The sequence below is a fragment of the Emys orbicularis genome, chromosome 20 (genome assembly GCF_028017835.1).
Source record: "Emys orbicularis isolate rEmyOrb1 chromosome 20, rEmyOrb1.hap1, whole genome shotgun sequence".
In the NCBI taxonomy this organism is placed as follows: domain Eukaryota; kingdom Metazoa; phylum Chordata; order Testudines; family Emydidae; genus Emys; species Emys orbicularis.
In genome coordinates, this window is record NC_088702.1 from 11,728,873 (window position 1) to 11,756,435 (window position 27,563).

Below are 27,563 nucleotides of genomic sequence, written 5' to 3' on the forward strand. Positions count from 1 at the left end.
CTTGTTTTTTTTTTGCTGATACAGACTAACACGGCTACCACTGAAACCCAACCCCTCTGTCAGTGATTCTTCTGGAGAAAGTGCTCCACGGGGTACGCTGCTGTGCCTGAGACACTGGCTCTTGGCACTCCTGAACAGCACAGCTGGGAGCACTCTATCTGCACTCAGGGATTCTGCTGTTGCTGCACTTGGCGCCAGTCCGTTTCCCCATGCAATGTGACTCCCTCCAGTACATCCGTTCTCAGAACATATGTCAAGAATTTGTTCCAAAAAACACTGATGGCAGAACAGAACTAGACTGCAAAGGAAAATCCAGTTTCAACTTTAACTCTAGTGCTGCTCTCAGCACCAATCCCTACAGCACTACAGAGCCAATACTGCACACAGGACGGGGGGGAGTGTGGGGGGGCTGTGCGGGGACTGTCAGCCATCCAAGTGGGAATCGGGAGCCAAGGACAGGGTGTACTGGGAGAATGAGCCTGTTGAGAGTTCTTGATGGTATTCTGGCAGCTGCTACACTGTTCATCCAGTTTTAATGACAAGGGTTATTAAAGCCCAGGGAGCGCGATCTGGAACTGAGCTGAAAGCCATCAAGTCACAGTCAAGCCACGGAAGGGACCCACCTGCGCTGTATCTAACGTTGTCCAAAGGATTGTTCCTGTATGGATTTCTCCCTTGGAGCTGATGCCATCCGGAGGGCAGGGGCCCAGCAGGATTTCCAGGGCTGCCTCAGGAGCGTATAGATTCTCTTGCCCTTCTCAGACATCAGAACCTTTCCCATTCTCTACTGATGGACGTGGGGATATGGGACCAGTGACTGGCTGGTCTGGATCTGGCCACAAGCCGGCTGAGGAGCCCCTTGTAACAGAGCTGAGGACTGTAGCACAGTGAAGAAAATGCCCATGCACCTTGCCCACAGTAACCCAGGAAGCCTGCGGTTGGACCACCCATGTGCCAGTCCAGGACCTGACACAAGCCCCTCCATGGAAGTGGAGGGGAGGTACCCACTAATGCGTCCCTCTCACCTGGGGAGCATGAGTGAGCCACTCTCCACAGCCCATAGAGCTGGGCCGAGCTGGAGAGGGGATGCTGTTCCCTCCTTCCCTGGTGGGGCTGGTTCGGGGACACAGCAAAGCGAAGGACACCAACACCTCCATAAATATCTCTGTTCATAAAACACTCTCAGAAACTAACAAAATATACAATCTAGGCCCCTAGTGAGGCTGGGCTGCGATTCCTTGCCATGCGGTGCAGCCAGGGTGGGCTGGGCTATGCTGCCTTGGAGACCCTCAGTGCACAGAGGCTGGCTCAACGAGGCCTCGGCGCTCTACCTGGGCACAGTACTTCTCAGGCAGGCCGGCAGCTCTAGAAACAAAGAAAACAAGGGAAGGGACGTCAAGCCCCAAGGTCCTGCTGCAGAATGCTGGGGTGTGGGCCTGGCCCACGTCCCGAGCCCCCTTCTCTCCAGGTCCTACAGAGCCAGCTGGGAGGGCCACACTGGACTTGGCACTACCAGCCTCCTCGCCATGATCACTGGGGCCTTGGGCTGGTGAGGCAGGGGGCCTCTTCTCCATGGAATTTAAATCTGTCCCTCTGGCTGCTCCCCCTGGCGTCCCGCTGCCTGGTCACCATGAAGATGGGGCTGGTTCTGTTTGACCAAGAGGTTGGGGGCTGGCACCAGCTGGAGGGAATCTGCTGCCTCTTCCGCGGGGTGATCCATCCCCACGTGTGTATGGTGGAGGAAGTGCTGGGGGGCAGAAAGGAGGGCTGGAGGGGAGGCTCAGAGTGTATTGAGGCAGAAGGGGAAGCCTTGGGGGCAGCCCTAGGCACCTTTCCTGCTCTTCCCAGCTAACACCAGTGAACTGTTTCAGCCCTGCTAACCAGCTTCCTCTGCTGGCCTGCCCAGCTCTGCTCAGCGGCTGCTCCTCCCCCGCATCTCCCTGCCGACTCCATCACCTGCTCCCCATCATCTCCACAGCCCCCATCTACCCTGCTGGGCCCAGAACCAGGGAGTGGATTGTGACGTTGCACTCTATATGATTTTATAAAAATATGCTAATGTAACTGGAATATGCTTCATGCAAAAGGTCTCTTGTAAGGTATCATTACAAAGCTTATAATCTACTGAGTGTGTTCATCCTATTTGTATAAATGTATCATTCTTGTATCTGAAACTAGAAATATGAAATTTAACTCTGAGGGCCTATTGTAATTATACAAAGTGTGGGCCATTAATGGTGGTTTGGAATCTTGATGACTCCTATTAACCAGGACAATTGACTGCAGATGGCTCTAGGATGACCAGATGTTAAGGGAAAAACGCCGCAGTGGGGGCGTTTTTTGTTTTTGTTTTTTTACACTCATCCGTCCAGGAGTTCGGCGGCAATTCGGCGGAGAGCCCCTTCAGTCGTGGACGGTCTTCAGCGGTATTTCGGTGGCGGGTAATAAACCTTGCCGCCAAAGACAGAAGCACCCGCTGCCGAAATACCGCCGAAGACCGTCTGCGACTGAAGGACTCTCCGCCGAATTGCCGCCAAAGACCAGGAAACAAAATATTGGGACAAATGGCGTCCCGACCGTACTCTGGTCGGGACGCGGGACAAACTCCTCAAAATCAGGACAGTCCCGATTTTATCGGGACATCTGGTCACCCTAGATAGCTCTGTTTTACCTGTAAATCTTCCTGTATATGTGTGTGCTGGCAAGTGGGTAATGAAGTCTTACAGTGACATGTGATCATGTCACCTGAACTGGAGCCATCTTTAACCTGGTGCTTTTCCATTGAGAAGGGGGGGGGGGGGTTGGGAACCCAGAGGGACAAAGGATTCCCGCCTTATGCGAAAGATATATAAGTGGGTGGAACAGAGGAAAGGGGGAACCATCATGAGGAATCCCCTAACTACCACCTGAGCTGGAACAAGGGCTGTACCAGGGGAAAGAATTGTGCCCAGACTAGGAAAGAAATGTATTGAAACATCTCTGAGGGTGAGATCTTATCTGTATTCAGTTTCTTACTGTATTAGACATAGACTTGCATGTTTTATTTTATTTTGCTTGGTAATTCACTTTGTTCTGTCTGTTACTACTTGGAACCACTTAAATCCTACTTTCTGTATTTGATAAAATCACTTTTTACTTATTAATTAACCAAGAGTATGTATTAATGCCTGGGGGGGGGGGGCAAACAGCTGTGCATCTCTCTCGATCAGTGTTATAGAGGGCGAACAATTTATGAGTTTACCCTGTATAAGCTTTATACAGGGTAAAACAGATTTTTTTGGGTTTAGACCCCATTGGGAGTTGGGCATCTGAGTGTTAAAGACAAGAACACTTCTGTAAGCTGCTTTCAGTTAAGTCTGCAGCTTTGGGGCAAGTAATTCAGACTCCGGGTCTGTGTTGGAGCAGACGGGCGTGTCTGGCTCAGCAAGACAGGGTGCTGGGGTCCCGAGCTGGCAGGGAAATCAGGGCCAGAAGTAGTCTTGGCACATCAGTTGGCAGCTCCCAAGGGGGGTTCTGTGATCTAACCCGTCACATGGATATGGGGAGAGAAAGCAGGGATGGGGTTGTGACCCTAAACACCCCTGTATTCACACCCTACGCCCATGACAATGATCAAACTATCCTTGTGGGGTATCATTTGAAAAGCTACTAATACACAGGTCAATAATATCATTGTGGAATATATGTGACAAGTCCCTTGGGACTATGTTTTAAAGTCTGTATTTGAACAAAGTAGAAACAGGTCTGCCCAGGGCTGGCATACCAAAGAAGCAGGTGATTGGTGACAATCGGATGCAATTTACAATTGCGGTAAACAGAACCATTAAAGCTCACCAGTTGGTTGGGAGTCAGCAAGTCTAGGCCATAAACAACTGCGTGTTCACTTGTCTAACCAGCCTCATCGTCAGGCAGAGACAATGAAGCTACATTTACATGAAAGGTAACAAAGCCATTCAGTGAACAAGGGGAAGATACCGCATGCCTGTCTGCTGGCTGTTGGTGTCCGGGCTGTGAACTATGGCAGCAGAGCATTTACGGCAAGCTTGAACAACATGCGGCCCGGGGGCCACATGCGGCCCGCGTGGGCTCACTGTGCGGCCCGCGGGGGGTGAGTAGGCAAGCAGTGGGTGAGGGAGAGGGGCTGAGGAGGCGGGCGGGCAGTGGCAGGGGGTGAGTAGGCAGGCGGGCAGTGGGGGGGACAGGTGAGCTGGCGGCAGGGGGGGCTGAGGAGGCAAGCAGGCAGGCAGTGGCATGGGGTGAGTAGGCGAGCCGGGGGGCTGAGGAGGTGAGCAGGCGGGCAGTGGCGGGGGGGCAGGTGAGCCGGTGGCGGGGTGGGAGGCGGCTGAGGAGGCGAGCAGGTGGGCAGTGGCAGGGGGGCAGGTGAGCCGGTGGCGGGGGGGGGGAGGCGGCTGAGGAGGCAAGCAGGTGGGCAGTGGCAGGGGGTGAGTAGGCAAGCCGGGGGGGGGTTCGGCAGGGCCGGGGGGTTTCGGCCCTCAGCTGTTTTCTTTGGAGTAATATGGCCCTAGCCGCTTTACGAGTTGTGCAGGCCTGATTTATGGCATTCAGGGTTACAGGGCACAACCCCTTACTGGTCTGGATTGCACCCCAAACCGTAACAGGGTATCCTGCTGGACTGTGCTGCGTGAGCAGTGACCCTCTAAACCAGTGGCTCTCAAACTTTTTTACTGGTGACCCCTTTCACATAGCAAGCCTCTGAGTGCGACCCCCCCTTATGAATTAAAGACACTTTTTTATATATTTAACACCATTATAAATGCTGGAGGCAAAGGTTTGGGGTGGAGGTTGACAGCTCGCGACCCCCCATGTAATAACCTCACAACCCCCTGAGGGGTGCTGACCCCCAGTTTGAGAATCCCTGCTCTAAGCCCTTCCCACATCCCATGGCCTTGCCCCAGCACTATGAATGGGCTGATGTCATGCCAAGCCAAGCCCATCCCAGGAGCCCAGACTCCCAAGGCACAGGCCTTCTGCTTAGCCCTGCAACCTCACCTGAGCTCCTCCATCTTCTTCCTCTTGATCTCACTGATGCGCTCACTGCGCCGGCGTGCCTCTTCCTTCAGCCGCTTGCCCTCCTCGAAGGTAGCGATTCGCTCCTGCACCTGCTTCTGCTGGTGCTCGCGCACCTGGCGCCGCACCTGGTCGGCGTGGTTCAGATGCAGGGCTGCGCGCCGCTCCTGCTCCTTCCGCTCCTTCTCAATCTGATCCCGCTGGGCTCTGCAGGGAGACATTGCGCTGCATGACCCCTGTGCTCGAACTGCTGCCCGCCCCAGCAGCAGCGCTGGAAGGGCAGATAACCCTCTGTCCAAGGCTCTGACCCATGCCACAGCCATAAGTTCCTCCTGATGCATTCCAGTTTCACTTCCCCACTTCCCCACTCTCGCGCTAAGCACCCTCCCATGCAGACAAGGGTTTCCTTGTGCCTGCTGCTTACTGCCCAGGCTGTGTCCTCCCACCGTGGCTTCAAGGGGGAAGCTGGGCTCCCCAGACGGGTCTGTAATGGGTAGGCTCCCAGTGCGGTCCAAGGCCGATTGCAGTCTGAGCAGGCAGCTCAGGCCCAGTGTTTTGTCTGATGTGCCCGCCCATCTCCCAGGCTGAGCAGCCAGAGAGCAGCGTGAGCCTGGCATACAGAGGGAGATTTTCTACAGAACCCCGCTTCCCACTATGCTGCTCGAAGCTGGAGGGGCAGAAATGACACAGTGCATACTGGGTAGAATTTTCTGATCATGTGATCAGAGATACACAAAACCATCGTCCATCTAAAGGAAATCCATGGTGTGAAAAGCCTCGGAAGGAAGCCCTGGTGCTGAGGGGGCAGGAGATCAGCCCCAGTCCCTTCAGCACTGGACGGGGCAGAGGGAAGGTGCAGCATCACTGGGAACCCGGGCCCTGAACTACCTGGCTCTCCAGGGCTGGATCTCAGTTACTACATCAGTGACCCCACCAGCGCCACCCGTTCTACCTGAGGATCCTCTCGAACTCATTGCGGTCCCGCTGCACCTGCACAGCCAGGCTGTGCTCCTTGTGGGCTATCTGCTCCAGCCGACTCTTCTTCAGCATGGCCTCAGTCTCCGCCTTCCTCTGCGCAGCTTCCTTCTCCTTCCGGCGCCACTCTCGCTCGGTGGCCTCTTGGTTCCGCTTGGCCCTCAGCGCGTCCTGCCAGAAAGGGAGAGCACTGACTCCCGCTGCGAGCAGAGCAGGGACCCTAGCTGCACTGTGTGCACAGCTCCACACACCTGATTGCTGCTCAGGACCTTGAGCTCCCTTTGTCTGGGCTACAGAGGAGCCAGCTGGGTTCTGTCCTGCCTCCTGCCCCCCAGCACAGCGTCCAGCTATGTGCATGCTCCTACTAGTGATGCAGGACGGACCCAGCTGGAGTTGCTGAGCATGGGCAGAGGCAGCAGTGCTGGACGTTACAGAAACCCTGTTAGACTTGGGATCTGAGCTGAATGGAGAGAAGAAAGATAGAGAACAATGGGTTGGTGCCATCTATGAGTTATGCTGGCACCTAGCTCACAGCCTCAGGGTCCTCATGGTCCTTCAGAGCCAATGATAATCTATAGCAGGGGTAGTCAATAGGCGGACTGTGGGCCAAATCCGGACGCCCAGACGCTTTTGAACGGACCCTGAAATCTTTTTACTTACTTATTATCATTATTATTTTTTTAAATTTTCCCTGGAGTGTGGACCTGGACTGTACCTTGACCAAGAAATTTGGACCTTGACAAAAAATAATTGACTAGCCCAATCTATAGGATGCCGCAGCCACTCGTCTAATGCTGAGCCTCTGCAGCCATCTCCTGAGCAAGGCAGGCTGCTGGGAGTGCAGAACACTAGGTTCTAGTGGGTCCACCACGGGGTTGGTGAGATCTCCACAGCTCTGGGCTGGGGCCACCTGAGAGACCTGCCTCCCACCCCATTATGGCAGCAAGGCCTGGCTGTGCTCCTGAGGTGGCCTCTCCAGGACAAAGAGCAGAGCTTTCTCAGCCAGGGGCCCTTGCCCTGCCACAGCCCAGGTTAGAGCCTTGTGGACACGGGTTTCTCATGTCTCCCTTGCTTTGCTGTGAGACCCCCACGAGGTGTGCGAGGCAACAGCATCATTCCCGGTCCCTTGCCAAGGTGAGGGATGGGGTGAGACCTCCTCCCAGGGCAGGGGAAGGGAAGGCTGCTCTACACCATGATGCCTCAACAGAGCAACACAACTGGTTTAACAAGGTCCATTTCTCAGTGCATTTCACTGAAATATCTCCCTCCTCAGAGCAGCGTGGGTGGAGTGAGGGGCTCCCACAGCTCCTGCCTGGAAAGCCAGCAGAGAAGAAAAGCTCCAGCTTCTCCATCTTACCTCTGTCCCAGCAGCCCTTGCTAGCCCCTTGCCAGCTCCAGCAAGGGGGACAGACATCCTGTGTGAAGGGAAGCTGCTAATTCCTTGGAGCTGGGGAAGGAGTTTGCTCAGGGGAACATGCTGCTAGATGCAAGTCTGTTGTAAAGAGAATGCAGCATCTCCCCTGGCTCCTTGCTTGGTCCCTTTGCCCACTGGCTCTGGAGAATGCAGATGTAATGCACTCTGACCAGGTGTCCTGGCCAGGGGGTGTGCCCCACCCATGCCCCCTACACCACTAGGGCTCTAGGGACTGGTCTAGCAAGAGGAACCATTCCCCTGCTACTCCCATTGGGTTTGTTGAGGTTTTGACTTGGCTGGGATGGAAGCAGGGGAGGGAGACGCAGGGAGGGAGATGGACTGGCATGGAGGCAGGCTTAGCGAGCATGTTACCTGCTCTGCTTGGTAATCCTGGGCCTTTTCCTGCAATGCCCTCAGACGCGCCGTCTCCATCTCCTTCTCCCGACGGATCTTCTCCTGTTCAGCCTCGAACTCTGCTTCCCGTGCCTGGACCAGGTAAACAGTGCCGGGTCAATGAGCTGCACCCGGGCTGTTAACAGTAACCCTTCCCCATCGCCACCACATGCAGGCGCACAGCATCATACACACGCAGTGTCTCTGTCTCTCGCTCACACACACATTTCTGACCCCCCGGTATAACACTGGCCAGAGAACTTCCCCCAAATAATTCCTAGAGCAGATATTTAGCTACACATCCAGACTTGTGATGGAGAATCCACCATGACCCTTAGTAAATTGTTCCCCTTCTTGTCTGGACTCCTTACAGGAGCCAGCATCTAGCTAGCCAGACATTCTCCCTCTGTTCTTAGCTGAACAACGCTCACGCACCAGAAAACGTGGTTCATACAGATGTGTGTTTCTGCCTGCGGGATATGGACATGCCAGCATCCATCAGCCCAGATGGATCTCGCTGATAGATTCACAGATGTTAATGCCAGAAGGAATCATTATGATGATCTAGTCTCAACTCCTGCATAGCACTGCCCAGGGAACCTCACCCCTCACCCAATAATTTCTGCACCTTGCCCAGAACTCCTGGCTGAACTAGAGCAGAACCTTCACAGTGACACGCAGCCTTAGTTTACTGGGCAGGAATGCCACCTGGTCTCTTGTCCCACTGCCCACAGAACATACCATTTTCTGCTTCTGGTACTCCAGCACCCGCTGGTCAGCCATCCTCTCCTGTGCCAGCTGCTCCTCCTTACGCTGCTGGTTTTCATCATTGATACATTTAATCTCAGCCTGAATTTTCATCTTCTGCTCATGTCTGTGCTCCATGTCCTAAGAAAGGTACAAGGCAAGGTGGCCATGAGAGAGGGACCCCGGGAAAATGGCCCCAGCACAGACCCTTTCCCAGCCCATTCTTGCTTTGGCATTTGCCTGGAGCCTTCTTGGTACCATATACCAGGAGGGACAGAGGAGCCAGTTACTGGGCTGGGGTTGAAGAAGGGCCCCGTTGCTAATTGCTCACTTTCCAAGTGGGCTCCTTGTCTGCTTCCCATAGTCCTCAACCGTGAGGAGATTAACTAGCTCTGGGCTGCCCCTTCCCCTGGCCCCAGGGGATACTAGAGAGCCAGGGTCTGAGTCTCCTCTCACATGCGCTGGGTTGGCAACAGAGCTCCTCCTCACTTACACTGCTGGGAGCGAGAGGAGAGTGGTTGGACGGGCTCAGAATCAATCTCTGACACCTCACCTGTCTCTCTCTTACCCTCAGGTCTTCCATCTGCAGCTGCTCCAGATAATCCAGCATCTCCTGGGCCTCCTGATCCCGCTGCTCCGCCTTCATAGCCCTCTCCTGCTGGTTCTTCTCTATCTGCTTGATGAGATGTTGCCTCCCTCTGGGAACAGGACACAACAATATCTCTGGCAGGGAGACATGAGTGGCCCATCATATTGTCCCCGGCACAAATGCCTGAAAAACCTGCCTTGAGGGCTGCTATGCTGGCCAGGCCCCATGGCCATACAGGCAGGTTTCCCCTGGTTTCCATGGGAAGTGCTGGGAGAGGGGCTGCACTATGACTAGCTCTGCCCAGTGCTGCAGAATCACCTGATCAGCTCCTGTTTCCTCTTCTGCTCCAGCTCCTCCTGCATCTTGGTGGCTTTCTGCCTCTCCACCTCCATCATCTGGTCCAGGCGCTTCTCCTCCTCCTCCAGCTCCTTTTCAATCAGCTGCTTCTCCAGCATCTGTGCATCGCGGATCGCCTGGCACTTTGCGTTCAGGATCATCTGTGGGGACAAAGAACCGCACTGGCTCAACCTTACAGATGGGGGAGGGGCAGGGAGAGACAGTCCAAGAAGAAAGAAACAGAGACGGTGATCTAGTGGTTAGAGCAAAGAATTAGCTCTATTCCCAGCCATGTCACTGACTCACCGTGTGCCCTCGGGCAGGTCACTTAGCATTTCTGCACCCTGGTTTCCTCACATCTGAGTACAGCAAGGACTGCACGGCACAGGAGGCTGGTAATGACCCAAAGAGCTTCCCCACTCAGGTAACCAGGTCATATCCAGCCCAGGTCAGTAGGAACTGTAAGTCCATGCTATCAGATGGCTGGTACCATGTGGAATGAGTCTTGGTCCCACTCCTCGTACACAGGTCATGATCTGCACCATCACAGCAGGCACCTTCCCTGGCAGCCATTGCACAGGGGCCAAGAAGACTCAGCTTCCCTCTCCCTGTACAGGGTCCCTCCAGGGCAGTGCTGAGCTTGCCCTGCTTTGGATAAACCTGGCTCTGAGTGCCATGGGTCAGTGGGTACAGTGCTGACCTGCTTCGCAGAAGGGCCCAGTTATTGGGGAGAGGGGCAGATTGCAGAGCAGAGAGCCTGAGACCCCACCTCACTGAGCTCCTTGACCTCGTCCTCCTGCTCCATGCGCATCCTGTTGGCCCGCTGCAGCAGGTACTGGGCTCGCTCCTTGGCCTCCTCCTCCAGGTCGCTCAGCTTCTCCTTCTTCTTCTGCACTATCCCCTTCTGCTTCATGGTGTTCTTGCGCTCATTCACCCCGGCCTGGAGGGGAAAGGCGGGCTGCTGACAGGGATCCCCACACCACATTCCTGGCACTGGAGAGCCTGGCTGACTCTGCCATAGGAGCCCTCGCTCCAGAGTGCTGCCACAAGCCAGAGGCTTCTGGGCCAGCACCACCATGACACCATATCTGGGTGGGGTCGACCTGCACGGGGGTGCTTCAGGGAGGCAGCACTGCTGAGGGAGACACTCAAATCCTATCGTGTCCGAGACAGGAGAGCTGCCTGGAACTATGGCCTCTGCGATATTCCCCCCCATCCTGTGCTCATGAGCCAGCAGCTTTGTGCAGAAGGCTCCTTCCTACATGGGATCCCTGAGTTTGGTACCAGCCACCCACGCCCATTAACTGAGCCACTCTCTCCCCTGCCAGAACTTCCTGAGGTTGTAGCACTGCGGTCTCCCCACCCCCCACGGGGTGAGGATTCTCACTGGGATATGAACTGTGGGGGCTGGGCAATCCCTACACCCCTCCATCAGAGAGCCTGGGCTTGCTCCCTTGGGTCCCAGCGCAGGGTACAAGTTCCATGTCTCTGCTGCTTGGAGCATTGGGTGGAGAGCTCTTTCCAGAGCTCAGCCAATCGCTAGGAGCCACCAGGGGTCACTCTGGAGCACAATGACCCCTCTCCCCTGACAGTTTGGGAAGCAGTTTGGGGTTAGCAGCATAAACAGTTCGCTGGCCCACAGACATGAGCTTGCCCAGGGGCTTCCTCTGTAAAGCCCTACATGCATCTGACGAAGTGGGCATTCACCCATGAATGCTTACGCTCCAATACATCTGTTAGTCTTAAAGATGCCACAGGACTCTCTGTTGCTTTTTACAGATCCAGACTAACACAGCTACCCCTCTGATACTTGACTACATGGTTTGGGGCCTAGCTGGTCAAGAACCCCACCCCATCCTTGAGTCTGCACCCCACTGTGACACGCGGTACCTCGGGGGAACACCCTACACCCCCACGTTCATCTTTATAAAATGACTGTGTGGTATCCAATGCAAAGTTTGTCATGTTGGGTGTCTTCGGAAGGATCATAATGCACCGAGCATGGTTGTTATAGTGATGTTATAGTAATTGTTACAGTAATGATATAGTAAGGTTATAGGTTATAATTTCATGTATATAGTTATGAGGCTGAAAATGTATCCTCATGGTTTAAAGCAAGGCCAGGCAAAAACTCTCCAAGAGCAGACAGGCAGTTCACACCTCGTCAGGGCATAGATGGGACAAACTCAGCCCAGTCTTACAGGAACAATGGACACTGGCTCAGGCAGCAACAAAAGAATCTGTTAGACCAGGGGCGGGCAAACTTTTTGGGCTGAGGGCCACATCTGGGTGGGGAAATTGTATGCAGGGCCGGGGCAGGGGGTTGGGGTGCAGGAGGGAGCGCGGGGCGTGGGAGGGGGTGTGGTGTGCAGGAAGGGGCTCAGGGCAAGGGATTGGGGCAGAGGAGGGGTGCAGGGTATATGAGGGGGCTCAGGGAAGGGGGTTGGGGTGCAGGAGGGGCTCAGGGCAGGGGTGCAGGAGGGGTGCGGACTGCGGGAGGGGGTTCAGGGCAGGGGGTTGGGGTGCACAGGGGTTCAGGGTGCAGCAGGGGGCTCAGGGCAGGGGGTTGGGGTGCAGGAGAGGTGCAGGGTGTACGAGGGGGCTCAGGACAGGGAGTTTGGGTGGAGGAGGGATGCGGGGTGCAGGCAGGGGGCTTAGGGCAGGGAGTTGGGGGGCAGGATGCAGAAGGGGTTCAGGCTCCAGTCCAGCGCCGCTTACCTCAAGCGACTCCGGGGTGGCAGCGGCGTGCACCGGGGCCAGGGCAGGTTCCCAGCCCCACGCCGCTCCAGGAAGCACTGCAGCCCCTGGGGGACAGGGGGAGGAGGGCTCCGCGTGCGCTGCCTTTGCCGCGCTTCCAGGTACCTCCCCTGAAGCTCCCATTGGCCACGGTTCCCTGTTCCCGGCCAATGGGTGCTGCGGGGGCGGTGCCTGCATGCAGGGGCAACGCATGGAGCCCTTTGCCCCCTCACCCGGTGGCCGCAGGGACATGGTGCCGGCGGCGCCGCAGGCCAGATCCAAAGCCCTGAGGGGCCGGATCCGGCCCGTGGGCCGTAGTTTGCCCACCCCTGTGTTAGACCCTCAAGGGAGTCACCCCCTTCTTTTGGGCAGTATGGGACTGTGATGAGGTAATGCTCACCTGACTCTGAAGGGGTGGGGGGGCAAAGCCAAGATGAAACGCTGATCAAAGGGGAGAGCCTGACTGAAAAGTAACTAGCCAGCCTGTGGTGAGAAGCATCTAAGTTTTTAAGGACATTGAAAGTGTTAAGATCAGCTTAGAATGCGTTTTGCTTTTATTTCATTTGACCAAATCTGACTTGTTGTGCTTTGACTTATAATCACTTAAAATCAATCTTTATAGTTAATAAATCTGTTTGTTTACTCTACCTGAAGCAGCGCGTTTGGTTTGCAGTGTCAGAGGCTCCCCTTGGGATAACAAGCCTGGGATATATCAATTTCTTTGTTAAATTGATGAACTTATATAAGTTTGCAGCGTCCAGTGGGCATAACTGGACACTGCAAGACGGAGGTTCCTAGGGCTGTGTCTGGGACCGGAGATATTGGCTAGTGTCATTCGCTTGCAAGTAGCTGGGAGCAGCTTACATGGCAGAGGCTGTGCGTGAACAGCCCAGGAGTGGGGGTTCTCACAGCAGAGCAGGGTAAGGCTGGCTCCCGGAGGCAAGGATTGGAGTGGCCTAGCAGATAACTGGTCTAGACAACACCAGAGGGGAACGTCACACACACCTCCCCATCTCTCTAGCCCAATGGCCTCTGGCAGGCAAGAGCTGGACCCAGCACACCAGGAATGTCTGGGGTGGCTGCCGTAGCCCCTTCAGTGAGCCTTTCCCCACAAAGTCAACCCTACATGGCCATTTCAAACAGCATCCTGGAATCTGCCTACAAACCAGCTGACAAAAAGGAAGTGACAGGCGACACATACTATAACAGCTTCCTTCTCGGCCTTGAGGGCTGCTATACTGGCCTCGTGCTCCTCCTTGGTCAGGACTCGGGATGCTGTCTTAATGCGGTGGAAATCCTCTGGGCTCATAATGAGGGATTCTCCCGACGGGTCCTCTGCAGGAACACTGGCAGAACAAGTGAGCAGGGCACAGAGAGCAGAGTCACTGACATGGATTCTCCCTACCCCCACCTCGCACACACTTCTCCATAACCACATGTCAGCCTGGGAAATGCCTGGTGGCAGGGCCGCCCAGGGGGCAGGGGGGGACAAGTGGGGCAATTTGCCCCAGGCCCCGGGCCCCACAGGGGCCCCCACAAGAGTTTTTCGGAGCCCCTGGAGCGGGGTCCTTCACTCACTCCGGGGGCCCCGGAAAACTCTCATGGGGCCCGGGCCCCCGGAGCTTCTTCCGCTCCGGGTCTTCGGCGGCGGCGGGGGGTCCTTCCACACTGGGACCCACCACTGAAGTGCCCCGAAGACCCGTGGCGGGGGGTCCTTCCGTCCTGGGACCCGCCGCCGAAGTGCCGGGTCTTCGGTGACAATTCGGTGGCGGGGAAGACCCCAGGCCCCCTGAATCCTCTGGGCGGCCCTGCCTGCTAGTTTCCTGTGCGGAGATCAGACCCTGTGGTGCTGCCTACAATAGGGGTTACCGGATCCATGGAAGGACCATGTGAGTGACTGAGCGAGTCAGCAGACACACACACAAGAGGGCCCAGATCCACAAAGGACATAGGCATTGCCATGCTCAGCGTGGCAATGCCTAAGATCTGGCACCCTGCCACCCAGTGGAATCCACAAAGCCTGAATTAGGCTCCTGGGCTCTCTACACAATGTATGGGGAGAGATAGGTGCCTGAGAATGAGATCCGCCAAAGCCAGCACGCTAGGCGGGGAGCTGCCTAAACCAGCCAATCACAGATACTGACAAGAGGGGTGTGTTCTAAGCCCCGCCCCTCTCCAGGACTTAGGCTCCTCAGCCCAGGCTAGGGGGAGGCACCTATTTCTGCTTGGGATCCACATCTGGGTTCCCTCTCCTGGAGTCACGTGCCTAAGCCACTTCTTCCAAGAAGAGTGGCATGCGCCCCACTCCATACAAAATGGGAGGGGAAGGAGGACGCCTCCCTTGCAATCTTTAGCCATCCTGTGCCGGAGGTGAAGAAGGGATTTGGGTGTAAAGTCATTGGCACTGCCTTTGGCCTGATGCCTATTTCATTATTTATACAAAGTGGAACACCTTCATCAGGAGATATGGAGAGCCCTGCCCCAGAACACCCCATAACCCTGTGATTAGGGCACTCACCTGAGAGGTGGGAAACCCCTGTTCAAATCTGTTCTCAACAGGCAAAGGAGGGAATTGAATCAGGGTCTCCCACACCCCAGATGGGTACATAATTGCTGCACTAAAGGGTATAGGGGAGTTCTCCCTTGTCCCCTCTCCCTGGCCAGTTAGGCATGCTCAGAGCACACCAATCAGAGCAGGTCCCGCAGGCTAGATTTGAGGATCACATTAGGAAATAGACAGGTGCCCAAACACCTATGGGAGTGGTGTCCGTGCCCAGAGGCAAAAACTTAGGTGCCTTGGGGACTATTACAATGAACATTGTAGGTGTCTACAGGGTTAGGCAGCAGCAGAGCAGGGATTTGGTGAATTGCCGTGGTACCCAAAACTGGACCTTTGTGTATATGGGTCAAAGTGCCTGGGCCTAGTGTGGGGAGTAGGCAATGGTGCTTCAGGAAGAGCACTGCCAGGTTTGTGGGGAAGGGAGAGCCCCAAACCCCAGTGAGAGCAGTATGATGCTATCACACACTGGGCAAACTGACCTCACTCCAAGAGTGACGATGGTTAGACATCTCCAGTGATACTGTGTACGTGCGGAAAATCAAAGACTCCCCTTCATACGACTCCAGGGCAAACATCCAAACCATCGAACACATCATAATGCAGAACCCCAAATACGGATTCAAAGGTGAACTGGGTGATATCCACAACGTCACAGAGGAGGCCTTGAAATGGCTTATCGACCTGCAAGTGCATCTACAGAATGTTGCTCTGCAGATGCCATACATGCACATGAAAGAGAGGGGCAGTACTGTACAAAGACAATCATGACTAAACCCAATCCCAAAGCCTATAGGCCAGCTTTCCTCCAGGGACTGGATTTGATCCATATGGAGGTTGGATAGAACCACATGGTACTGAACAGCACAAGGTGCATCTGTAACAGCATGATGCCAACAGGTCATTTCCTGTGGACTCCCCATGAGTTTGACTGGAATCACAAAAACACTATGTGTGGAGCTATTTAGCCCCTGGTAAAAGAAGTTCAAAACATTTCAGAGTCGGACTTGAATTTCCCAACTTTTTGTGAAAGCAGCTCAACTGTCATCCTGGTGCTTTCACCAGTTTCAGTGGGACATGATCGTCTTCACTGCCTGTCCTCAGCAGCAAGTCAGCACCGCTGTGCACTGTCAAACAGCTGTTGTCCTCCACCCCAGTGATGTTTGCATTTCAGAAAGGGATGATGTAATCCCTGTGCCTAGTTTGTATGGCAGTTTGTTGAGATTGCAAAGTGTATTGAGTCTCCAGGGATAGAAGATAGCAGGGAAATACAAGGACACTGTCCTAACCAGGAAACAGAAAACACCTGCATGCTACACACATTGCTCACAAATGACCCTTAAAGGGTTAATATCTTTATATAAGGCAGTATAGTTTCCTGTAATGAGCACAGAATGAGGAAACAGAAGCAACTGAATTCTAGTCCCAGTTCTGCAGTTGACTCACTGCGTGACCTAGGGGAAGCTGACCATGCCCCCATTTTCCCAGTTGTAAAATGTGATAATATGGGCCTATTTCCCAGAGAAGTTCTAAGAAATAAATGACTGTGTACTACTCAGATACCATGGTGATGGGCGCGGTATAAGAACGTGAATAGAAGAGATTATGTAAGGCACTTTGAAGATGTTCAGTGCTAAGTATTTAATAATTATTAATTATATGTTGCCTTTCATCCACCCACATAGTGATACCTGTTTAATGATTTCTTCAAAGACGACAGCAGCAGACTGGATTTCAGAAACACTTCAAAGAATGGTTAATAGTAATAATAATATCATTGCTGTACTTAGAACCTTTCATCCCAGAGGATCCCAGAGCCACCTTGTCAAATGACGTTAACTTGAGGTGCCTCAGTGTTTGGGTGCCCAGCCTGAGTCATCTTGGGCCTGATTTTCAGGCGCTCCCATTGACTTCTATTGGAGCTCTGGCTGCTCAGCGTCTCTAGAAGTCAGCTCCCAGGGGTCTCAAACTGGGTGCCCAAAAAATTGGAGTGCTCAACATCAGTAGTCACCCTTGAAAACATTAACCAGAGTGCCTTGGATCATTTCACCTACCACAAAAATGAACCCACCTCTGGAGTGAGACGTGATGGCTGTTTAACAATGTACAGTAATTTTTATTAGAGAATATTTAAAAATAAACGGTACAAAAGATTTGAAGAGTCAGTTGTCGATCATTGGGGGAACATACAGAGTATGGGGGGGGATGTTGTTATGTCGGGGTTGGCAGCACACATAATACATACAGACTGTGATGTCTCCAATGGGGGGGTAAGCGGTGGGCGAGATCAAGACACAGTTGGTAAGCGGTGAGGGTCAATCATCCACATAGGGGGTACAAATAGTCATGGGTACAAGTAGGTGGGCTGGGTAATGGTGATGGGGCGATCCTCACGTGGTGGGATTCAGTTAGGTTGGGTAGGTTCGGGGTTCAGGGAAAAAGGCCCAGCAGGGGGGGGGGGGGGTTAATAGGTCCCTTCCCCCTTGCGGGTGGGCGAGGTCTCCCCGGCTCACTCTTGGCATTGGCGGTGGCCGGTGAGGTTGGGTGGGTTCAGGGCTCAAGGGATAAGGCCCATCGGGGGGGGGGGTATATAGGCCCCTTTCCCCTTGCGGGTGGGCGAGGTCCCATCGGCTCACTCTCGTTATCGGCGTTGGCCGGTGGGGGTTGGGCTGGTTCAGGGCTCGGGGGGGGGGGGGGGGGCGGGGGAGGATATGGGTCCCTTCCCCCTTGCGGGTGGGCGAGGTCTCCCCGGCTCAACAGCTCAAGCCAGGAGGTGAAGAAGAATCCTGCACGCAGTTAAAACGGCAGGGAAAATTTAGGGAGGCAGAAAGTAATTGTGTGAACTGGTATTTGGCCAGGACAATAGCCCCGTTCTTGCAAAGTGCTGTGGGTTCTTTAATGAGTACTCATGGCCCTTCTTTTACATTTCAGTCCTGCTTAGAAAACATTCCTGGAGCAATCCACAGCCCTGTCTGCTGGGTGTTGACAATGCACTATTTTCTGTACTTAAGCTGCCTTTCATACATACGGGGACATATGGGGCAGTGTTTGACCAATCACTGCTTATGTCCTGAAGGTGCTCTGTGCTGCTCCTGTCCTGCATATACTATTGACTGAACAAGAGGGGCCTGTAATGTGGCCACTGAGGGAGGGAGCTTTATAGAACAGGGTGCTAACAGTGCTCTTTGACTGGCTCTCAGGAAGAGTCACTCCCCTACACGATGCCTAACTCACTTCACACCTCAAACCAGGCATTCCAGGGGATTGCCACTTGCTTCATCTCCAGGAGGCTACACAGTAAGGGCTAGCCTAGCACTGTAGCGCTTTCATAGGACAGGAACGCAGCCCCATGGGGTCCCTGACAACCTCAAAGCAGAGGCTCAGGTGCTGGCTTACATGAGATCACGGATGAGGTCCCTGGTGATGAGGCGGATGGTCTCTGGTTTGTGGCCCCAGCCACAGGCAGAGGGTGATTTCTGGACAGTCTGCACATCCCGTAGGATCACTAGGGGGCTGCCAGAGCATGATTGCTGCGGGTTCTGAAAGAAAGAAAGAAAGAAAGAAAGAAAGAAAGAAAGAAAGAAAGAAAGAAAGAAAGAAAGAAAGAAAGAAAGAAAGAAAGAAATGGGGTCTTCTCAGGGTTGCTCATTGCTCCCCACACAAAACACATCTTTGGAATCCTGATGTATTTCTCCCCTGGCTCCTGTGCATGGCTGTACCATTGTGAGAGCACTGATCCCAAGCACTAATTTACCACAGAACATTCATGACCCTTTCTGGCAAACATCCTGACAGACTGCTGGGTCAGGGAACAGGAGCTGAAGCCTTTCACCTGGTTCTAATCCAGGCCAAACACCAGCCCCTTTCTAGCCCTAGTCACCAGAACCTGAAGGATATTCTCTCCTAACAGCTGTTTAGGTGCCAGCATCAGCCCTGGTCCATGAACATTTGGTTGAACTGAGCTGACAGTAACAGAGGGGTAGCCGTGTTAGTCTGAATCTGTAAAAAGCAACAGCTTATGCTCCAATACTTCTGTTAGTCTTAAAAGTGCCACAGGACCCTCTGTTGCTTTGAGCTGACAGTGTTCACAATCCACCTGCCTAATGCCCCAGGAATAGCCGTACTTACTTTGGGGGGGCTGGTGGCCTATCCCCCTCTCTACTTCTGTATGGGGCCTGGCAGAAGCAAGAAGCTAAAAGCAGAAAGGAGTGAGGACGAGTTGGCCCAGCTCTCCCAAGGGCAGACAGTGAGTAGGAGGGGTAGTGGGAGATCCTTTGGAGGTTTGGATTCTGTAGGAGTCAAGCACCCAGCTCCTGTCACAGGCACTGGATCCTGCAGAATAGATTAATTCAGCCCTAGAAATGAACCTTTCAAAGAATAACTTTCCCTAAAGCTGGTCCTGTCCCCATTCATTTGAGCTGACATTGCCACCTAGTGAACAATCCAGCACACTCCAGGGGTGATTCAGCTAGACCAGCCTGAAGGCTCTTGTGCTGTCTTCTGATACAAAAACATGTATCAGTGCAAGAGGTATGTTAAAACACCATGAAGGTAAAAAGTTCAAATGCACAAACCCAAGAAACTGAAAGGTGATGGTCTCCAGAACAGTGTTAACTGAGCCATGTGGAGATCAGAGATGGACTGTGGTGCTGGGATGGACCCAGTGCAGAATGGTCCCAGGGCAGTGAATGCAGCGTACTGAATAGTGCTGCATCTGCAGTACCTCAAAGCTCTTTGCAAACCTTGACAAATTCATCCTCATGAGGCAAAGCAAACATTATTACGCCCATTTTACAGATGGAGGAAACAGACCCAGAGAGGACAGACTGGGTCCTGTGACACCTGCCTAGAAATAGATGTGCAATGTGGCTAAGATAATGCTGCTCTGGAGATTGTAACTTTGGATCGTCCTGACTTGTCTGTGTCTGAATTCTCAAGATTAATATAATCTACCTGTCAATATAGCGTCTAAGTGGTGAATGATGAAATAACAGTGTTAGCGCTGAATTACCTACCCTTTAACACAAAGAAATCAGTGTCATTTATTCCTATCTGTGACTGAATCAGCCAGTCCTCTGGTTCCCATGGAACACATTGGGGGTGGCTGTGTTTACTCTGTGCTGTCACACATATCGAGGAACTCAATTAATGCTACAGTGATTACTACAATAAACTCCCCACTGATAAACAATATCAGCCTGGAGGCTTGTGTGATATCAGATCATAAACCTGTCTAGGGCTCTTCTGGCACTAGTCTGGCCTTTAATACAGCAAGTCCCAGACTTCAGGCCAATATTCATTCCCCAGATAAAGCTGGACTCCTCCTCCTTGTGGACCAGCCTCTAGAGAAACCTGAAGTTTGAAAGGGCAGTTACTGTTCATTTACCCACATTTTCTACCTCTGCTCTCCTAACCCAGAAATGGCCAAAAGGGTTTTACTCAGTTTTCTCTGAAAGAATCATCTTGGGAGTGAGGCCCAAATAGGAAGTTTTAGCCCAAACCAGCCATTTTGGATAAATGAATGGAACACATCCTTCACAAGTCGCTAGAGTGCAGCAACCAGTGTTTATGGGACTGGGAGCCAGCAGCAGCTCCTGGCTTATACAGCTCTTCCCCTTGTGGCTGAATAAAGATGTTCTCAGTCTGTGTTAAGAACAGGAGTACTTGTGGCACCTTAGAGACTAACTCCTGTTCTTTTTGCGGATACAGACTAACACGGCTGCTACTCTGAAACCTGTCATTATGCAAGGCACTGCATTTAACCGTATGGAGTGGAAATCCATCAACTTCATGAAAAAACTCGTACAGATACAGACAGACATCATCTTCCTTTCCAAATGCAAGCAGATGGACATCATACCAAAAAAATTTGTTAGTCTCTAAGGTGCCACAAGTACTCCTGTTCTTTTTGCGGATACAGACTAACACGGCTGCTACTCTGAAATCAGTCTGTGTTGACTGAGTAGCCTAAAGTAGGGATGGGCAAACTACGGCCCACGGGCCAGATGCCATTTTAAGCCGACCCGCAAGCTCCCGCTGGGAAGAAGGGTCGGGGGACGCACCACACGGCTTGGCCCTGCTCCGGCTGGGGTGCTGGGTCAGGGGCCGCACCATGCGGCACGGCCCCGCTCCGGCCGGGGCGCAGGGTCTGGGGCCGGACCACGTGGCTCCCAGAAGCCGCGGCATGGCCCCGCTCCGGCTCCTACGTGCTCCAGTAGCCCTTTCTGGCGCTGCAATGGGAGCTGCAGGAGCGATGCCTGTCGACGGGTCAGCGTGCAGAGCTACCCGGCCGCACCTCCACATAGGAGCCAGAGAAGGGACATGCCACTGCTTCCGGGAGCCGCTTGAGGTAAGTGCTGCTCAGAGCCTGCACCCCTGAGCCTCTCCCCATGCCCCAACCCCCTGCCCCAGCCCTGATCCCCCTCCCGCTCTCCAAACCCCTTGATCCCAGCCCAAAGCACCCTCCTACACCCCAAACTCCTCATCCCCAGCCCCACCCCAGAGCCCACACCCCCAGCGGGAACCTGCACCCCTTCCTGCATTCCTGCCCCAGCCCTGATCCCCCTCCTGCCCTCCAAACCCCTCAGTCCCAGCCCAAAGCACCCTCCTACACCCCAAACTCCTCATCCCCAGCCGCACCCCAGAGCCCGCACCCCAACCAGAGCCCTCACCCCCTCCTGCACCCCAATCCCAATTTTGTGAGAATTCATGGCCTGCCATATAATTTCTATTCCCCGATGTAGCCCTCGGGCCAAAAAGTTTGCCCACCCCTGCACTAAAGCCTTGCCTTCTCTGCTAGAAAGGAGTATAGCACATGAGCTGTCCCATAAGGAAAACCCAGTGAAGACAACAGGCACTAGTTTCACTGGGAGTTAAGCTCCAGGAGGGGGTATAGTGCTGACCTCACCTCATTTACCTCATGGTAAAACTAAAGGCCCAGATCCACAGAGGGACTTAGGCATGGCAATACCTAACTTTTAGACTTCTAAAAAAATGACTGGAACAAACACTGTGATCCACAAATCTGAGTAAGGCACCTAGGCGACACTACAATGAACTGGTGCCTTCTACAGTGACTCACAAAAACCAGCATGTTAAGCGGGGTATCACCTAAGCTTGCCGATGAGATGCGCATGTCCTAGCCCCCCACCCCACAGAGTTCAGCACCTAAATCTGGGCTGCAAGGGAGGTGCCTCTCTCTGCTTGAGATCCAGAGCCGAACTCGTCTCCTGGAGTCAGATGGCTTAGGTGCCTCAGCTGTTTCTTATGAGAATGAGTTTGGGTCTGCCTAACTATACATACAATGGCTAGGGTTGAGGGAGAAAGGCAACCTCTCCTGTAACCTTTAGCCCAGGGGTCAGGGTACTCACCTAGTATATGGGAGATCCTGGGTCAATTCCCCCTCTGCCTGATGAGAAGAAGGGATTTGAACAAGGATTCCCCACCTCTCAGGTGAACACCCTAACCATCGGACTGTGGAGTGACTGTTGCTCTATGTCTGCCCCAATTAATAACAAGATAAAATTCAGTAACAATAAGTGCAAAGTACTTCACTTAGGAAAGAAAAATCAAATGCACAACTACACAATGGGGAATAACTGGCTAGGAGGTGGTACTGCTGCTGAAAAGGAGCGGTGGTTATTGTGGATCACGAATTGAATAAGAGTCAGCAATGGGATGCAGTAGTGAAAAAGGCTAATGTCATCTATGGTGTATTGACAGCAGTGTCATATGTAAGACATGGGAGGTGACTGCCCACTCTGCCCAGCACTGGGGAGGCCTCAGCTGGAGTAGTGTGTGCAATTCTGGGTGCCACACACTAGGAAAGATGTGGACAAATTGGACAGTCCAGAGGAGAGCAACAAAAATGATAAAAAGGTTCAGAAAACCTGACCTATGAGTAAGGTTAAAAAAACTGGGCGTGTTTAGACTTGAAAAAAAGACAACTGAGAGGGGAACCTAATAACATACTTGAAGACTGTTAAGGGCTGTTATAAAGAGACTGGTAATCGATTGTTCTCCATGTCCACTGAAGGTAGGACAAGAAGTAATGGGCTTAATCTGCAGCAAGGGAGATTTAGGTTAGATATTGGGGAAAACATTCCAACTATAAGGAGAGTTATGACTGGGAAAGGCTTCCAAGGGAGGTTGCGGAATCCTCGACATTGGAGGTTTTTAAGAACAGGTTGGAGAAACACCTGACAGGGATGGTCTAGGCCAGAGGTGGGCAAACTACGGCCCGCGGGCCCCGAGCTCCTGGCCTGGGAGGCTAGCCCGCAGCCCCTCCCCTGCTGTTCCCCCTCCCCCCGCAGCCTCAGCGCGCTCTGCCGCTGGTGCAATGCTCTGGGCGGCGGAGCAGTGAGCTCCGGGGGCAGCGCAGCTGCACAGCCTGGCCTGACCCGGTCTCTGTGCTGCGTGGCGCAGCTGCCTGTCCTGCTGCAGCCTCGCCACCAGCCACCGGTGCTCCAGGCAGCGCGGTAAGGGGGCAGGGAGCGGGGGGGGGGGTTGGATAGAGGGCAGGGGAGTTCGGGGGGTGGTCAGGGGTGTGGATGGGGTCGGGGCGGTCAGAGGGTGGGGAACAGGGGCGTTGAATGGGAGCAGGGGCAGTCAGGAAGGAGAGGGGGGTTGGATGGAGTGGCTGGGGGCAGGGGATCCGGGGGCGGTCAGGGAGAAGGGGTGGTTGGATGTGGCAGGGGTCCTGGGGGGGCAGTCAGGAAGGAGAGGGGGGGTTGGATGGGGTGGGAGGTCCAGGGGTGGTCAGGGGACAGAGAGCAGGGGTGGTGGATGGGGCAGGATTCCCAGGGGGGCCATCAGGAGGCGAGAAGCGGGGGGAGGGGTCGGATAGGGGTTCGGGGCCCGGCCATGCCTGGCTGTTTAGGGAGGCACAGCCCCCCCGTAACCAGCCCTCCATACAATTTCAGAAACCCGATGCGGCCCTCAGGCCAAAAAGTTTGCCCGCCCCTGTTCTAGGCTTACTTGGTCCTGCCTCAGCACTGGGGACTGGACTTGACTTCTCAAGGCCCCTTCCAGCCCAGTGCTCCTATGATTCTATGACAGTGGTTCTCAAACTTTTGTACTGGTGACCCCTTTTACATAGCAAGCCTCTGAGTGCGACCCCCCTTATAAATTAAAAACACTTTTTTATATATTTAACACCATTAAAAATGCTGGAGGCGAAGCGGGGTTTGGGGTGGAGGCTGGCAGCTCACAACCCCCCATGTAATAACCTCGCGACCCCCTGAGGGGTCCGAACCCGCAGTCTGAGAACCCCTGTGCTATGAATATTTAATTATTGAGAATATTCAATAATTTCATTACAACAGAACTATTTCAACAGGAGAGATGGAGGAACCCACATCAGAATATCCCATAGTTCAATGGCTAAAACACTTGAGAGGGGAAATCCCTCCTCCTCATATCTCCCCCTCCCATATGCCCTAACCACCAGGCTATAAAGCAAATCCCTCTCTCTGCCCCAATGACTATTTAATCCAAAGTGGAATGGCTTAAACAGGAGAGATTGAGGGATACCCACATCAGACTATCACATAGCCCAGTGGTTAAGACACTCTCCTGAGAGGCGTGAGACCGGCCCCTCCCCAGCCCCCTTTCAAATCCTTTCTCCACATCAGACAAAGCAGGAAATTGAACTTGGGTCTCCTAAATCCTAGGTGAATGCTCAGTAGCGTAGCTAGCAGGGTGCAGGGGAAGCAGCCGCTTCCCCTTACCCCTTTTCCCAAAAGTGGCGCCTTTCCAAAGGCGGCCGCCAGCCGGAGGAGCGAGGGGGGACGCAGGCTGGCCGCCCGCAGCACAGCCGGAGGAGCGAGGGGGGAGCGCAGGCTGGCCGCCCACAGCACGACCGGCAGCCATGGGGGGGCGGCGGGCGCGCGGCCGAAGGAGCAGGGGGGCGCAGCATGCGGCCCGGCCCCACAGCCGCGGCCAGAGGAGCGAGGGGGGGCACAGGCTGGCCACCCGCAGCACGGCCGAAGGAGCAGGGGGGCGCAGCATGCGGCCCGGCCCCGCAGCCGTGGCCGGAGGAGCAGGGGGAGCGCAGGCTGGCCGCCCGCAGCGCAGCCGGCAGCCATGGGGGGGCGGCGGGCACGCGGCCGGAGGAGCAGGGGGGCGCAGCATGCGGCCCGGCCCCACAGCCACGGCCGGAGGAGCGGGGGGTGGGGGGCGGTCTGCGGTGCAGCCGGAGGAGAAGCCAAAGGGGGGGGGGCATGGCCGGAGGAGGAGCCAAGGGGGGGCCCTTTTTTAGGTTTGCTCCCCCTCCTCTTAAAAGCTGGCTACGCCACTGTGAATGCTCCAATTACTGGGCTAAAAGTTACAAGGGAGAGGCAGCAGCAGCACCACCACTATTTAGGAGCCTAACCCACCTGACTCCAGGAGACAGATTCCCATTTGTGAATTGCTAAACAGAGTTAGGTACTTCCTTGCTGTCTGGACTTCCATGAGAGCGGTGGGGCTTAGGACACACCCTTCTTGTGACTTGCAGCATCTCCCACTGGCTAGCTTAGGTGGCTCCTCGCCTAGCAGGTTAGGAGCCTGGGAACCTAACTCAGGTTTTGTGGATACCATTGTTCTTCCAGTGTTTCTAGACACCTAACAATTAGGCATTGCAACACCTAAGTATCTTTGGGGATCTGAGTCTAAATGCCAAAGTCTGGGGTTGCGGATCTGGGCCAAAGTGCCTTGTCTTCACGGTGTTTTTACTTTGGGATAACTCAGATGAGTTAGTTACCCTGAGCTTTAAGAAAAACAAAGACAAAAAACACCCCACACCTTTTTTTAATCAGTGAAAACAAGGCTTTAGAAGCAAGAAAGCCCAGAGGCATGACGAGACTTAGGCGCTGCAATACCTACATTTTAGGCATCCAGGAAATCACTGGACAAACCCATGGGACCTACAAAGCCTAAGTTAGGTGCTGGGACTCCCTATACCACAAATGGGGAGAGACAGAAGCCTGAGAATGAGAGCCACAAAAGTAAGCATGTTAGGCGGGGAGTCACCTAAGCTAACCAATGGCTGATGTCAATGAGAGGGGTGTGTCCTAAGCCCCGCCTCTTTCAGGGTTAGGTGCCTAAAAGCCCTGGCTGCAGGGAAGTATGTGACCCAGAGCCACACACCCCTCTCCTGGAGTCAAGCGGCTTAGGCACCTGAACTATTTCTTGTGAATTAGGCACCCACCTAACTCCATATAAAATAAAGCATGGTAGTGTTAGACCTTTTAGCACAGTGGTTAGCACACTTAGCCAGGCGGCAGTGAGAGACTCAGGTTCAGTTCCTCCCTCTGTCTGTGGGGGGCAGGATGGGGAAGGATTGGAACAGGGGTCTTCTACTTCTCAGGAAAGTGCCCAACCACGGGGCTATGTGATAGTCTGATGTGGAGATTTCTCAGTCTTGCCTGTTGAAGCCATTCCACTTTGGATTAACTAATTACATAATAATTAGGCCAGAGAAAAACTGAATGAGAGTGACTCTACAGCCTAGTGGGAAGGTGGGAAATCCAGGATCCCAACCCCCTACTCCAGTGACTCTTCAATCATTTATCCTGAGTGGAACAGTTTCAACAGGAGAGATTGAGAGTGCCTCCCATCAGACAGAGAGGGGAATTAAACCAATATCTCCATATCCCAGATGAGCATTCTCAACAGTGTGCTAAAACTTGTAAGATCACCACTGCTACCTCCTCCTCCTCCAGGATTTTGAATGATGCCTGATGTGGTAGGCATGCTCTAAGCACACCTACTGGATCAGGCATGGTAGGTGGAGGAGCAACTATCTTCCCCTGTTTTTTTGTTTGCAATGGGGCTCAGACATCCAGACACCTAGAGTGAGGCAGCAGCGTGCACGCCCAGAGGCAGGTAGATTCATAGGCATCTAGGAAATCTTTACAGTGAAAACAGGTGTCAAGGGAGTTTAGACGTCTACAGGGCTAGACAGCAGCTCAGCAGGTGTTTTGTAGATCACAGTGGTGCCCAAAATTGGGACACAGGCACCTAAATCTGGGGTTTAGGCACCTAAATCCCTTTGTGACTCTGGGCCTAAGAAATTAGAACACAGTTGGATTTAATTAGGAACAACTGATTCTTTCAAAGCCAGACTGCAGTGGAGCCATGAGTGCAAGCTATGGGCCACCTGCGGGCTGACTACCCCTGCCTATAATGACAGCACAGGCTATAAAAGCCTCTTTCTAAGAGCCCTCAAACAGTCCCTTTCCTGAGTCTCATCAATAAAGGAGCTGGAAAGGTGCTTTAGTGGAGCTCCTTTATATCCAAGGAAAGAAGGGAGTTAACGGGGGTATATTCATTTTCGTTTCTTTCTAGGGTCTTTATACATGATGGTTGTACTTTTGAAATATTGTTTGCATTGTGTAGCATATCAATACCACACAGACTGAAAGGGTGAGGCAGTTGCCTATACAAGCTCCTTTCCTTACCTTGGCAATTCCAAACAGGCTCTCGTCCACCTCTGAGTTCACGGCCTTGGTTCTGTAACGAGTGCGGGCCCTGGACCTGTTGGATGCACTGGATGAAGCGCTCATTGAGCCAGACATGGTGGCCGGCTGGGGAGCAGTGAGAGAAGCCAAGCCCTTGTTAGTGACATCCGCTCCCAGCACGGGGCCAACACAAGACTAGAAGCCAGAGGTTTCAGCCTAGGTGCGGACGTGCCGCTGCCCTCGGAGCGGGACTGGAACAAGGGGGTCGCCCAACATCCACGCACCGTCCAGCCCGGGTACTTCCGCGGGAGCAGTGCGGGCTGGGGGGCCTGGCCCGCGGGCAGGGAG

At 53.8% G+C, this 27,563-nt stretch overlaps 1 protein-coding gene across 1 annotated transcript; it reads right to left on the reverse strand.

The window, feature by feature from the left end:
- Nucleotides 1-1,289: 1,289 nt before the first annotated feature.
- On the reverse strand, nucleotides 1,290-27,335 carry CFAP45 (cilia and flagella associated protein 45). The gene is made up of 11 exons (XM_065420487.1): nucleotides 27,216-27,335; nucleotides 18,172-18,314; nucleotides 13,420-13,564; nucleotides 10,252-10,422; nucleotides 9,465-9,643; nucleotides 9,126-9,255; nucleotides 8,552-8,698; nucleotides 7,790-7,903; nucleotides 5,981-6,174; nucleotides 5,011-5,235; nucleotides 1,290-1,365 (listed from the first exon to the last, which is right to left on the reverse strand). Exons 1-11 carry the CDS (start codon nucleotides 27,330-27,332, stop codon nucleotides 1,290-1,292), a joined length of 1,641 nt encoding a protein of 546 aa, XP_065276559.1. The 5' UTR covers nucleotides 27,333-27,335.
- Nucleotides 27,336-27,563: the final 228 nt, after the last annotated feature.

Coding starts and splice junctions, on each gene's coding strand:
- CFAP45 (XM_065420487.1), bottom strand. CDS start 27,332: ATGTCTGGCTCAATGAGCGCTTCATCCAGTGCATCCAACAGGTCCAGG. Junction 13,565..18,171: donor GACCTCATCCGTGATCTCAT/GTAAGCCAGCAC, acceptor TTGTTCTGCCAG/TGTTCCTGCAGAGGACCCGT. Junction 8,699..9,125: donor TGCAGATGGAAGACCTGAGG/GTAAGAGAGAGA, acceptor TACCTTTCTTAG/GACATGGAGCACAGACATGA.